This window comes from Anolis carolinensis, chromosome 4, assembly GCF_035594765.1.
Source record: "Anolis carolinensis isolate JA03-04 chromosome 4, rAnoCar3.1.pri, whole genome shotgun sequence".
NCBI lineage: Eukaryota > Metazoa > Chordata > Lepidosauria > Squamata > Dactyloidae > Anolis > Anolis carolinensis.
Genome location: NC_085844.1, coordinates 25,102,676 through 25,115,297, shown reverse-complemented (window position 1 = coordinate 25,115,297; position 12,622 = coordinate 25,102,676). Strand labels below are relative to the sequence as shown.

Below are 12,622 nucleotides of genomic sequence, written 5' to 3'. Positions count from 1 at the left end.
AAGGGAGAGTCTTGGTGGTGGGTCCATAAGTGACTAGATCTGCATGGTCTTTCACAATGAAGACATAGATTTCTAGATGGAAGGAGATCCTGACAAGGGATTTCTTGACCCGTCTTCCTCTTGACACGTTTCTCCCTTTCGTCTTTTATTCGTTGCTCGTCAAAATCCACAGCATTGTTGGTAACAGTTGACCTCCAGTTAGGACTTTTTAGGGTCAGGGCTTCCTAGATCTGGGTGTTAACTCCACTTTTTGTTAGCTTTAAGCCCATCTTTAAATCTCTTTTGCTGTCCACCAACATTCCTTTTTCCATTCTTGAGCTGACAATAAAGTAACTGTATTGGGAGATGATGATCTCGCATTCAGACAATGTCCAGTGGAGCTGATGGCAGAGAATCATTACTTCAGTGCTGATGGTCTTTGCTTCTTCCAAAACACTGAAGTTTGTCTGCCTGTCTTCCCAAGAGATTTTCAGGATTTTTTTGGAGGCAATGCTGATGGAATTTTTCCACAAGTTGAAAGTGACTTTCGACGGTTTTGCAAGTGTACAATAGAGTTGGAAGGACAATAGATTTATAAACAAAACAAGCATCTTGATATCCTTATGAATTTGCGAATTTGAAAATGTGAATATACATAATGCCTGTAGAGCACCACAAATATCTGGTGAAGTAGATAGATGCATTAAAAAAAGAAATTACTGAAAGGCATGTATAGCTGTCCATTGGTCTCATCCATAGAATATGAAGTATTGTAAATCTGTGTCTCAAACATGTATGGAAACAACTTCGTTATTAGCCTTCTGAAAACATTGTGTTTCTATTTTGCTTATGTCGAAATCTTGCAAATTGATGATGTGCTGATCGGACATTTGGTTTTTTTATAAAATAGATTTTATATGTTCCTGATCCAGAATACCTTTCCAGTGTGGAGAGTTCTCCTTCTCTTAGTCCTGTAAGTCCTTTGTCACCTACATCTTCAGAAGCGGAAGTTGAGAAGACAGCTGTAAGCGTAAGTAAATGTCCTCTGATAGGATAAGGCACATTAAGTTATGCTTGGCATTCCTAAGGAGGCGTCTGAAGGGAACTTTGTAGACTCTACTATTTTAACTATTACCATACTGCCGTGTGACAGAAAACTGTTTAATCACCTAACTTATCCAAGTTCTTTGAAAGTGACGTGACTGACTTGGGTGAGAATTCTTGTCTTGAATGCCTGAAGTACATTTTTGAAAAACAAAATTAGTCCAGAGGTATACTTGGTATTTTAAAGTAGAAAATTGTACAAGAGTTGCTGCATCAAACTTTATCTTAAAAGTTCGATACTTCACCAAAACCAGTGTACTGTATATCATTTGTAGATGTAGCTGATAATTTTCCTGAAAAATGCAATATAATGACAGAGATTTAAAGCAAAGTATAAATATCAGTATGAAGCCTTTCCTAGATTTTAGAATCCATGAGCCTTACTTGCAGGTGAGACGAGATGAAAATCCATACTAATTTAAAAGTTTGGTTTTTTGGAGGGAAGAACAGTTTGAGATATTTTTAATTTGTTGTTAGGATATTTTGATTAGTCTGCTTTATGATGAAATTCAAAACTAACCATTGACTCTGTGGGTTTTTTTTAAGTCAAATCATTTTAATTATTCATTAGTATTTCTTAGCTTCAAACATGTTTGCTGGGGTATCTTAAGACTGGGCCAAATAATATTCCCATCACACCCAGATACAGTAGAGTCTCACTTATCCAAGCCTCGCTTATCCAAGTTTCTGGATTATCCAAGCCATTTTTGTAGTCAATGTTTTCAATATATTGTGATATTTTGGTGCTAAATTCATAAAAACAGTAATTACAACATAACATTACTGCATATTGAACTGTTTTTTCTGTCAAATTTGTTGTATAACATGATGTTTTGGTGCTTAATTTGTAAAATCATAACCTAATTTGATGTTTAATAGGCTTTTCCTTAATCCCTCCTTATTATCCAAGATATTCGCTTATCCAAGCTTCTGTCGGCCCGTTTAACTTGGATAAGTGAGACTCTACTGTAGTTGTAATTTTTATTCTGCCAATCTTCCTCTCATCTTTGTAGGATTCAGATGGCGTACACTGGAAAGAAGCAACAGCCACACCAACTTACACTTGTGTTCGGCCTGCAAGAGTGGTTTCCTCCACTTCAGAGGAAGAAGAAGCTTTCACAGAGAAATTTCTCAAAATCAATTGTAAATACATAACTAACAACAAGGTACAGAACACTCTACCTCCTCTGCTAAATAATGTTATGCCTCAGGAATCCATTACTGTTCATGGAAACAAATGTTTATTTACTGATTTACAATAGTGCAAATGAAACCAACCTAAAAACTAGTTATGTTTGTACTTTTATTTGTCAGTATAGTAATATGTGCTGGCAAAATAAATGTAGTTTTGGATTTGAAAAATCTAACCCAAGTTTGTACATGTGATGATGGTGACTGGAAAACCAATGTCAGGGACAATCATATCTTCCACTATAAAAGGGATCACTTTTTAATATCTTCCCTTTTTAAGATGAAGTCTGAAAAATATGATTGTGAATGGCGTGAAGGGTTCTGCATTCACAGATTGAACCAACCATGGCACAAGGTTAATCCGGGGGGGGGGGGGGGGGGACACACACAGAAAGCAAATCTTCATTTTGTGTGCTAAGTGTAGGGATATCCTGCTACAGCTTCCTACCATTTCATGCATCCTGATGAGACTCTCCAGAATTTAAGTGTAGGCATGTCTCAACTCAAAGATTAATTTAACTTACCCCTCTCTGAGTTGGTTTTTTTTCTTTCTGTCCCAAACCAGGTGAATTAAAACATCAGACAAAACTATTTTCATATTTTAAAGCTAAAACAAACAAAATCTTCAACAATTTAATGTCAGTGATTTTAACACCTCTGGCTTCCTTGTGAATAATGAGTTAAACCCAGTCCCTACTGAATCAATGGGAATTCTTTACTAGGCCCTAGTCTATTTCACTTCTCTGTAATTTCCCTTTTACAAGTACAATAGAGCTCCGCTTATCCGTCTTCCGCTTTTCCGACACTCTGTATTATCCGAGGCCCGGGGTGCCCTCCCTCCCTCGCTCACCCCCTCCCAGGCCAGCGCAGCAAAGGGGGCGGCAGCCATTTTCCCCTGCTCTCTTGCTCACTCACCAGGCTGGGTCCTGGGTCTGCGGCCACTGCCGCCGTTGCTTCCAGGACCGGCCTGGTGAGGGAGGGAGGGCCTTTGCCACCCGCCCTTGCTCTCGCTCATTCACTCAGTCACCGGGCTGGGTCCTGGTTCTGCCCTTGCTGCCGAGAGCCGATCTGGTGAGTGAGCCAACGAGCGAGGGAGGGTAAGGGGAAGCAAAGGAGCAGCGGCAACGCTGCCCCTGCCATTTGTCCTCTTCCTCCTCCTCCTCCTCCTCTTCTCCCTCGGAAGGAAAGGAGGAAGCCCAAGTCTTGGTAGGGAGAGAAGCATCCCTTTTCTCCCTCCCAAACCCCGGCTTCTTCCTTTGCAGTGATGAAGCCTGAGGCTTGGCATGGAGAGGCACGTCCCTTCCCTCCCTGTCATAGGCTTGGAGTGTGGAGAGGCTTGAATAATAGGGCTTCCCTATTATCCAACAGTTCTGGTTATCCGTCATTCGGCCCGCCCCTTTATGATGGATAACCAAAACTCTACTGTACTATGTTTGCAGTATATCATAAAACAAAGTATAAACAGAATCTGGGAAAAGACCCACCTTGGGTGATTGTTTCTCTTGGTCATATGTTTTGTCGACCTTTGTAACCAAACTGGTTTCAGTGGAGGACTTCCTCAGATTTCTATCCATTGAAAGACATTCATTTCCTTTTAACTGTTGCCAAGTGCACCTTCCTCCTAAATAGGTGACAAGCCTCAATTGAAAGCAAAACATAATGTCAAATGGATATAGCTGAGTTTAACCTGGGAACATATTTCTGATGTGAACAATTTACTCTAGTCCCTTCGAAATAAATATATATTTTTGAATGGCTGTGTCTTGGAGACTAAATCATTTTCCTTCTAGACTCAGATTGTTTTCCTCCTCTTAATATGCTCTTTTCTTGGTTGGGAAGCCCTTTATTGCTAGATAGGCATGCTTAGATGAATGTCTTACAGATCTCAGAATTAATTAAAAGTAAGGTCTATGTGCGTGCCCCCCAACATTAATAGTTAAATAATGTAGGGTTCCATTAACTACATACAACATTTCCCTTTTAAATGCTTATTCCTTGGTAATTGTTTAAGAGATATTGAATTACATCATTACATGATAAAATCTAACTGTTACTCTTAAAAATGTTCTGAAATGGGTTGGCTGGTTTTTAGAGGGGAAAGTTTGATTACTTTTCTTGTTATCTTAGGGAACAGTCAACGGTGTGCTGCTAGTGACTCCAAATAATATAATGTTTGATCCACATAAAACGGATCCATTGGTTCAAGAGAATGGCTGTGAAGACTATGGCATCATGTGTCCAATGGAAGAAGTGATGTCAGCTGCTATGTATAAAGATATTGTAGACGTCAAAATAAAGGATTCGTTACCCATGTAAGATAGATTTACGTATGAATGAGAGGTGTTGGTGAAAGAAAATGTATTATACATGTGTGGAAGATTCAGAAACAAAAGGCAGGGAGAGAGAAAATGCATACAAGTTGCACCATAAATAGCTTGGTTCTAGCTTTTCTTACTAGACCAGTGGTTCTCAACCTACAGTCCCCAGGTGTTTTTGGCCTTCAGCTCCCAGAAATCCTAACAACTGGTAAACTGGCTGGGATTTCTGGGAGTTGTAGGCCAAAAACATCTGGAGACCCCAGGTTGAAAACCACTGTACTAGACCTTAGAGATCGGAAACATACATAATTGCTTTTTCCTAAATAAAGCCGGTTCACCTTAGGAAGGGTTTCAGTCACAAGTTACTTCAGGATTACTGTCATTTTATTCCAAACACAAATTCCATATTAGAGATACACCTACTGTCCTAACCAAATATGGAAGTGATAAATCTTTCTGTCTAACCATTTAGTTAAGCTAAAATATGCATCTAATATTAGACACTTCATTTTTAAAAAAATTAAGAGGAAAAATTAGAGGCTGTTAAGTGTCTTGGCATTGATATCTATGTCAGGTATGGAAAAGATCTAGAATCATTTTGTTCATGTAGGGCCTAATGAGGATTCTTTTCCTTCCAAAAATGTGTAGAATGTTATGATTTTTAAAAAAGCTTGAAGTGATTAAAACTTCATTTCCAATTTGAGAAATTACTACACACACACAGTAAAGGAAGTCATGTGCATTACCTCAGAGGACATTTATCATTTGGGAAGCCTGAACTACAGATTATGTCTTATACCAAAATTCTCTGGTTACAGTGTTATTCTATATGCAGATTTGTTGTAAACCATTCATTCAATTTGATTTACTTGGTTTGGCCCTGTATAATTCTGAAGACATACAGGAGATAAGGCTGTAATATTCCTTGTCCTTTTTAACCTACTTCTTAATCAGATTCCTCTTTCTCAGGTAGGTAGGTAGATACATAATTTAGGAAATTGGTATTTTAAGTGTTTGCATGCACTTTCATTAACTAAACATTTTTACAGAAAGTTGAAGATGAATTTGCTTAAGGATAGGTTTGAATAGATTGTTTGCTCTGCCATTGATTTTTTTCAATGTGGGAATACACATCATTGTATTCTATTTCATTTAAGATTATTGGAGTTTTTGATCTTGAACTTAGAGCAGCGGTTCTCAACCTGTGGGTCTCCAGGTTTTTTTTCCCTTCAACTCCCAGAAATCCTAACAGCTGGTAAACTATCTGGGATTTCTGGGAGTTTTAGGCCAAAACACCTGGGAACCCACAGGTTGAGAACCGCTGTGTTAGAGCCTATGCTATACACATAATATTTACAAACAAGCAGTTGATGCTGCATCAGTATGATAATTCACTTTTCTTTTATAGAATTTTTAAGTCCTATGAATGGATTTAGTAGATCTATTGTCTAGTTGAAATGTTAGAGTGGCAGTCATTGAAAAGTAGTATTTTAAAAATTATTTCAATGAAAAATGCACTGAAAAAACTACTTCTCTCTCCACTATACTGCAGCACCTAATCCTAGGAATGTACGGATCACAAGCACATTGCTATAATGACACTTGTTCAGTATATCAGTCAAGGGGAGGGTATCTGAAATAAAGTGCAAACAATTCCTGTATTCTCCAGCTGCAAGATTGGAGCTGTCTTCCTGCTCAGTGTACTGGGTAAAGGAGAAGCTTGCTTTTTCTCTGTATTGCTGGCCACCCATCAAGCCCATCAGTCAAACTCATGTATTCTACTCATCTCCTACCTATAACTTGGAGCTTGTTACAGCTCTCAACTTCTACTCAAGAGAGTAAAAAAAAAAGAATTCCACTGAACTCTGGGGCTTGGGGATGGTATAAGGTTCATCTTCCTTGGCTTTGAAGAAAGCCTTTGGTTTGTCAGATCTTAGCTAACCTCTCACCATATAAAAAAAGGTTAACACTTGGTAAATTAATACATACGCACATCTACAAAATATTTCGTAGTTCACTAAGGGTAGTTGAAAACTACATCAATTTAAAGACACAGTCTAGCAGTTGTTGAATCTTTTTAGGGCTGGATGTTGGTATTTAAAGTGGTAAGGGATGAAGTGTAATACAACCTGTTTTTGAATGGGTTTCTTGAGATGTACTTTATGTTTTTAAGCTTTATTGTATATTTCAAAAATCTAAAATACTTTTTTGGCATATTTAAAATTGTTTTAAATATATAAGATAATTGTAAAGCAGTTTTAAGTGAAGATTTCTGTGTGTTTTGTTCTGATCAGCAAAAGCATGATTTAATACTTGATCCTTACCCCATTCATTATCCATATTTTCTCTTAGCATATCCAAATTAGTATCACCCTTTATCTGCAGGGGATACTTTATTGAACTTTCTGTGGAAATAGAAAATCATTGATAACGGCCTATTGAAATATATGACTTGTCCTGATACCCTCTAGGAATTATGTCTAAGAATTTACTAGGTCCTCCAGGGGGACTCAATGAATTTTCAGTGGAAGATAACATAGAATGGCTGGATAACCTAAAAAATTCTTAGAGATGACATGCATTTTGTTGGATATGAGTACCTGTCCCATGCATAGTGGAGTTGTACTGTATATTGTTTTAGTATAATCTATCTTGGTTGTCTGTTTTATATTTAAGGTAATAGTTTAACTCGGTTATCACTACAGCAAAAATAGGTCTGTCTGGTTTTCCCGATGCTGGTTCTATAAAATACGGGATCCATGGCACTTTGTCTGAAAGTGCATATTCATTTTAATCACTTCCCCAACCCTGCACCTTTCAGATGTGTGGCATCATAACTGCAATGATTGCTAGTTAGCATGGTCAACTATGGGACTTTCAGAGACATTACATTGGGAATTGTACACAGGCTGATGAAAAACTGTTCAGGTGTATTCGCCTTGTCAAGTGATAATACAATGTTTTGTTTTGCTTTGCTTTATAGTGATGTAGATCAGTTATCTATGAAAGACATCTGCCACTTAAAGAAAATTAATAGAAGCAGTACTGATGAAATGGACTCAAGGATGCGGGATACAGGGAATGATAGTGTCAGCACTGCTCCAAGGAGCACAGAGGAATCTCTTTCAGAAGACGTGTTTACTGAATCAGAACTCTCTCCAATACGGGAGGAGCTTGTTTCTTCTGATGAGCTTCGACAAGACAAATCTTCTGGAGCCTCATTGGATTCTGTTCAGACAGTGAACCAGCCTGGCACAGAACATGTTACAATTATTACAGACTCAGCTACTGTCCCCGGCTATGTAAGTACCACTGTAGAACAGCCATTGAATGAGGGCAGTAAGTCCTTAAGCGATACTGTGAGTCCAGAAGTAGCACAGACAGCATTGGAAGATGCACAGGTTACAATAAAAGAAGCTGCTGATGCTCAAGCACAATCTGATACAAATGTAAAGCCCAGCACAGATCAGAAATCTGTGATGGAAAGTGCACCTGAAGGTGAGGAGTGTTTGCGTTCTGAAGAAAATGACTCTGAAGGAGATATTGCACATAAAGACAACCTTGTAAAAGAGCCAACTCGAGATTCTGAGACAGATATTGAGACACTACGTAAACTTTGGAAGAGCCATACTATGCAACAAACCAAACAACAAAGGGATAACATGCATCAGGATACACATAAAGAAATGAAACACAAAGTGGCAACAGCAGATGGAACACTGGAAGGTAAGAGTTTAGTGTCAGCAGAATATAAAGTACTTGTTCTTCCCTTTTAACAAAGCAAAGCTACTGTGGTTGTGATGTATTCCCAACAGATTACCCTCCATCTTAAATATCTTTATTCCATTAGGAGGAAAGTAGTACATAGTCTCACATTTCTTTAATCAACAATTAAAATATTTGTTATTTATAATCAAGAAAAAGTAGAAGTGGAAAGGGTAATATTAGGAGTTGTCTAGGGGCCCTTCCAGACAGGCCCTATATCCCAGGATCTGATCCTAGGTTTTCTGCTTTAAACTGCCAGATAATCTGGAATAAACAGAAAACCTGAAATCAAAACCTGGGATATAGGGCCTGTCTGGAAGCGCCCTAGATTTCCTTTCAGTGTCTTTTCAAAAGAGTATAATGAAAAACAAAATAAATGTGAGATGAAATCAGTGTTGTTTTTAAAAAAATATTTTTTGTATTAACTTTTTTTCTACCCTACCTTTCTCCCCATGGAGACACAAGGCAACTTGCCATAACATAACACAACACAACCCAATACATTTAATAATATGGCAAATAAATAATAAAATCAGTATACAAAATAAATTAATAAAATCAAATCAGTACTTCTAACTGTTCCCAAGGGTTGCTGAAATAGTTCTATTGAATTAGTTGCTGCTTCCCATATTCCCCTGTGTGGCCCAGAAGCACCCCTGATCAGGGTAAAGGGTAAGGAGCTGTGAGGGAATTCTGTGGTGTATGTTTCACTGAATATTCATAATCATTCTTAATCGTTCATACATAGAATACATGTTTTTTCAAAGACAAAATCAAGGACCATCGTAGAAAACATAGACTTCTTCAAGCATAAGATTAGACACAAATGTAAACTACTCACTCACTAATTCTAGTAAGAGAGTATTAAAAGCATAGTACAACTAAATATATGTGGCAAAAATAAGGTTAGAGTAATTATACTACTGCTTGTCTCAAGATAATTCTCCCCTTCCTGATTCTGTCACAAAGAAGGGGTCTCCTCCTTGACAGTTTTTTTGACCCAGCTGCCAAATCATTTTGTTACACAAACAAATTAGGAGGACAAGTTTGATAATTTAAAACTGGGAGAAAATGAGAAAATTAGAATTGTTCAACTTGGGGAAATTTAGCATCAAGTTATCCTGGTTTTACTTGGATAAAAGCACAGTGATGTAAAAAACCTGAAAATTATTATAAACATAACATTTAAGTAGTACTCTTGAGAAAAATCTAAACAGTGGTATTCTTCTGTCAGCCCCTTAATAGCATCATTAAAATTGTGAGAATGTAATACATACAGAGTATGGCTATGGGTTATCTTCTGCAGGGAAACTGCTACTCGTTGTAATAACTGGATGTATATTGTAAGATATATATGTGGGAAGGTCTACAAAGTATTAGGCAAAACAAGTAGCCTCTTTCTTCTTTGGCCTTCTATCCATTTAGTGGTTCCCAACCTTTTGTCCTCCAGGTGTTTTGAACTTCAACTCCCAAAAATCCCAATCAGTTTACCAGCTGTTAGGAATTATGGGAGCTGAAGTCCAAAACACCTGGGCGGGGGGGCAATGGTTGGGAACCACTGATTTAGAGATTTGCTGCAAACCTCTTGTTTCATTATGTCATGTTACATTATGCAAAAAGTACTTTCAGTTGTTGTATTAAGCCAGGGGTCCTCAAACTTTTTAAGTGGAGGGCCGATTCATGGTCCCTCAGATTGTTGAGGGGCCGAATTATCATTTGAAAAAAAATGAACCATTTCCTATGCTCACTGCACATGTCTTATTTGTAGTGCAAAAAAACAAACAAAAAAACAACAACAACAACCCAGTAACAATTATTTATTTACTTACTACATTTATACCCCACCCTCTCTCACCCCGAAGGGGACTCAGAGCGGCTTACAAGTTGTATGTACATACAATATATTATATTATTAGCATAGCACAATATTAGCATTATATATTACTATATTGTACTATACCATTATACTGTAATATTATTAGTAATATTACATTTAATATATAATATATAATTACTATTATCATATTATGCAATATTATTACATTGTATTATTATTATTAGCTGCCCTGAGTCCCCTATTGGGTGAGAAGGGCGGGGTAGAAATACTATAATAAATAAATAAATATTATATTGTATTACATTGTAATATGATCAATATTATATGTATACACAATATATTGTATTATTACCATATCATTCATTTACAATATTTCATTTACAATATTAGGAAATGAAAGAACAATACAATATTTAAAAATAAAAATAATTTTAACCAATGTAAACTTATCAGGATTGCAGTGGGAAGTGTGGGCTTGCTTCTGGCCAATGAGATAATCAAGTAGGATTGTTGTTGTTGTGCCTTCAAGTCATTTCAGACTTTGTGTGAACCTAAGTCTAAAACTGAGGGCGGGGGCCAGGTAAATGGCCTTGGAGGGCCGCATCCGGCCCCCGGGCCTTAGTTTGGGGACCCCTGTATTAAGCCATCATTGAGGTTGCCTAAGAGAAAAAGAATACAGGAGAGAACCAATTAAAAAACAGTTGATATTCTTCATATATACATTTATTTCTGTATTGTTTTTGTCCTGTCCCTTTGTCCTTCTTTCGAGCTGGGCAAAGAAGTCAGAGAAACCAGTTTTATGTGCATGGATATCATGGCAAACTGGTTTAGAGAGATACACCAACAGACCACAGAGTCAAGATTGTGGGTTATTAGCAATGGTGGGCTTGTATATCACAAGTTAGATTTCCACAAACTGTGTCATAATTTGCAGTAATACATGAATGTAGTTTAAGTCTAATGAGATAATATGAGGCTCAAATTTAGTTACAGCTAATAATTAGCTATCTTGAGAAAATTTTTGTTAAGGGGTCAGCAAGCAGAGGACAAAAATGATGCATGTATCCAGTTATCCCACAGAGTTTTGTAGTAACATAAGAACATGGTTCCCAAGTAACAATTTTACCTTTAATTTATCATTTCAGAATTTTCCAACAGTAATAGTGTCATTTAAAAGAAGTAGACAATATGCCTTCATATTTTGATAGAGTGCCTATGATTTTAATGTTCTTTTTCATGGTTTCTTATTTATTTAATATCCCGCCTTAATCCTGTAAGGATTTAAGATGGCTACAGAAATGCTAGGAGCACCCGGTGGAGCAGCGGGTTAACCGCTGAGCTGCTGAACTTGCTGACCAAAAGGTCGATGGTTCAAATCCAGGGAGCAGGGTGAGTTCCCACTGTTAGCCCCAGCTTCTTCCAACCTAGAAGTTTGAAAACATGCAAATGTGGGTAGATCAATAGGTACTGCTTCGATGGGAAGGTAACGGTGCACCATGCAGTCATGCTGGCCACATGACCTTGGAAGTGTCTACAGACAACGACGGCTCTTCGGCTTAGAAATGGAAATGAGCACCAATCCCCAGAGTCGAAAATGACTAGACTTAATGTCAGGGGAAAACTTTTACCTTTACCTACAGAAATGATGCTCATTCTGCCTGATGAAGGAGACTGGCAGCTTCTGTGCTAACATATCAGAAACTGGTACCACGTTTAAACCCATTGACCTGCAACTGTTTTGTTCCTGGAAACCTGACAGGTGCTCAAGTTGCACTGGCTCATGGCCTAGCACTAGATCCTGGATTACCACTTTGAGTAGTCTTTGTTTCCCACGTGAAATAAACAAAACAAGGCACGACTGAAAACCGAACTTGTTACAAATACAAATTATCGCATGAAGAATTTAATCAGATTAATAGAGGGTTCCTGCTTTGCAAGGAAAGCATGTTTTTAAAAGGGGGTTATTGCTGCATGAAGAAATGTCTCTTTGTTTAGGTTGCAAAGATGACAAGAAACTCTAAAACTATCTCTCTTTTTAAAAGGATTTATTTAGTTGAAACGAGAAGATTCAGTCAGTGGGGAAAACAAAATATAGCACAGCAAGGCATAGTTATAAAGTCTACTTCATATTTAAACACAATGTTCTTAGGGAACTACAATAAAACTCTAAATTAGGGTTCTCTTAAAGGGTGAGATACAGAACAACTGCATGAAAAATTGTTAACATGCATAATTAATAAGAAACAAGTATTTAAAAAGGAATCTCTTGATCCAGTAGCTTTTAAGTCACATCAGTAGTAACTCTACTTTGGTAGTTTCCATGCACTAATTATTTTCTGGTTTACTTTCTAGAGTACAAAGATTTCTGTTCTGGCCACTGCCAATAGCAGTCTAAATCAGAGTTGTGTAATAGGTGTTTGTTGTCATG

The 12,622-nt window shown here is 37.5% G+C and overlaps 1 protein-coding gene across 3 annotated transcripts in view; it reads left to right on the top strand.

The window, feature by feature from the left end:
* Window positions 1-12,622, top strand: part of oxr1 (oxidation resistance 1) — a 282,299-nt gene that overhangs the window by 217,779 nt on the left and 51,898 nt on the right. For all 3 annotated transcript variants that reach the window (XM_062980091.1, XM_062980092.1, XM_062980093.1), the window contains 4 exons: window positions 890-1,009; window positions 2,097-2,249; window positions 4,402-4,586; window positions 7,576-8,318. In XM_062980091.1, coding sequence (XP_062836161.1) covers window positions 890-1,009; window positions 2,097-2,249; window positions 4,402-4,586; window positions 7,576-8,318 — 1,201 coding nt within the window. The remainder of the gene's footprint in view (window positions 1-889; window positions 1,010-2,096; window positions 2,250-4,401; window positions 4,587-7,575; window positions 8,319-12,622) is intronic.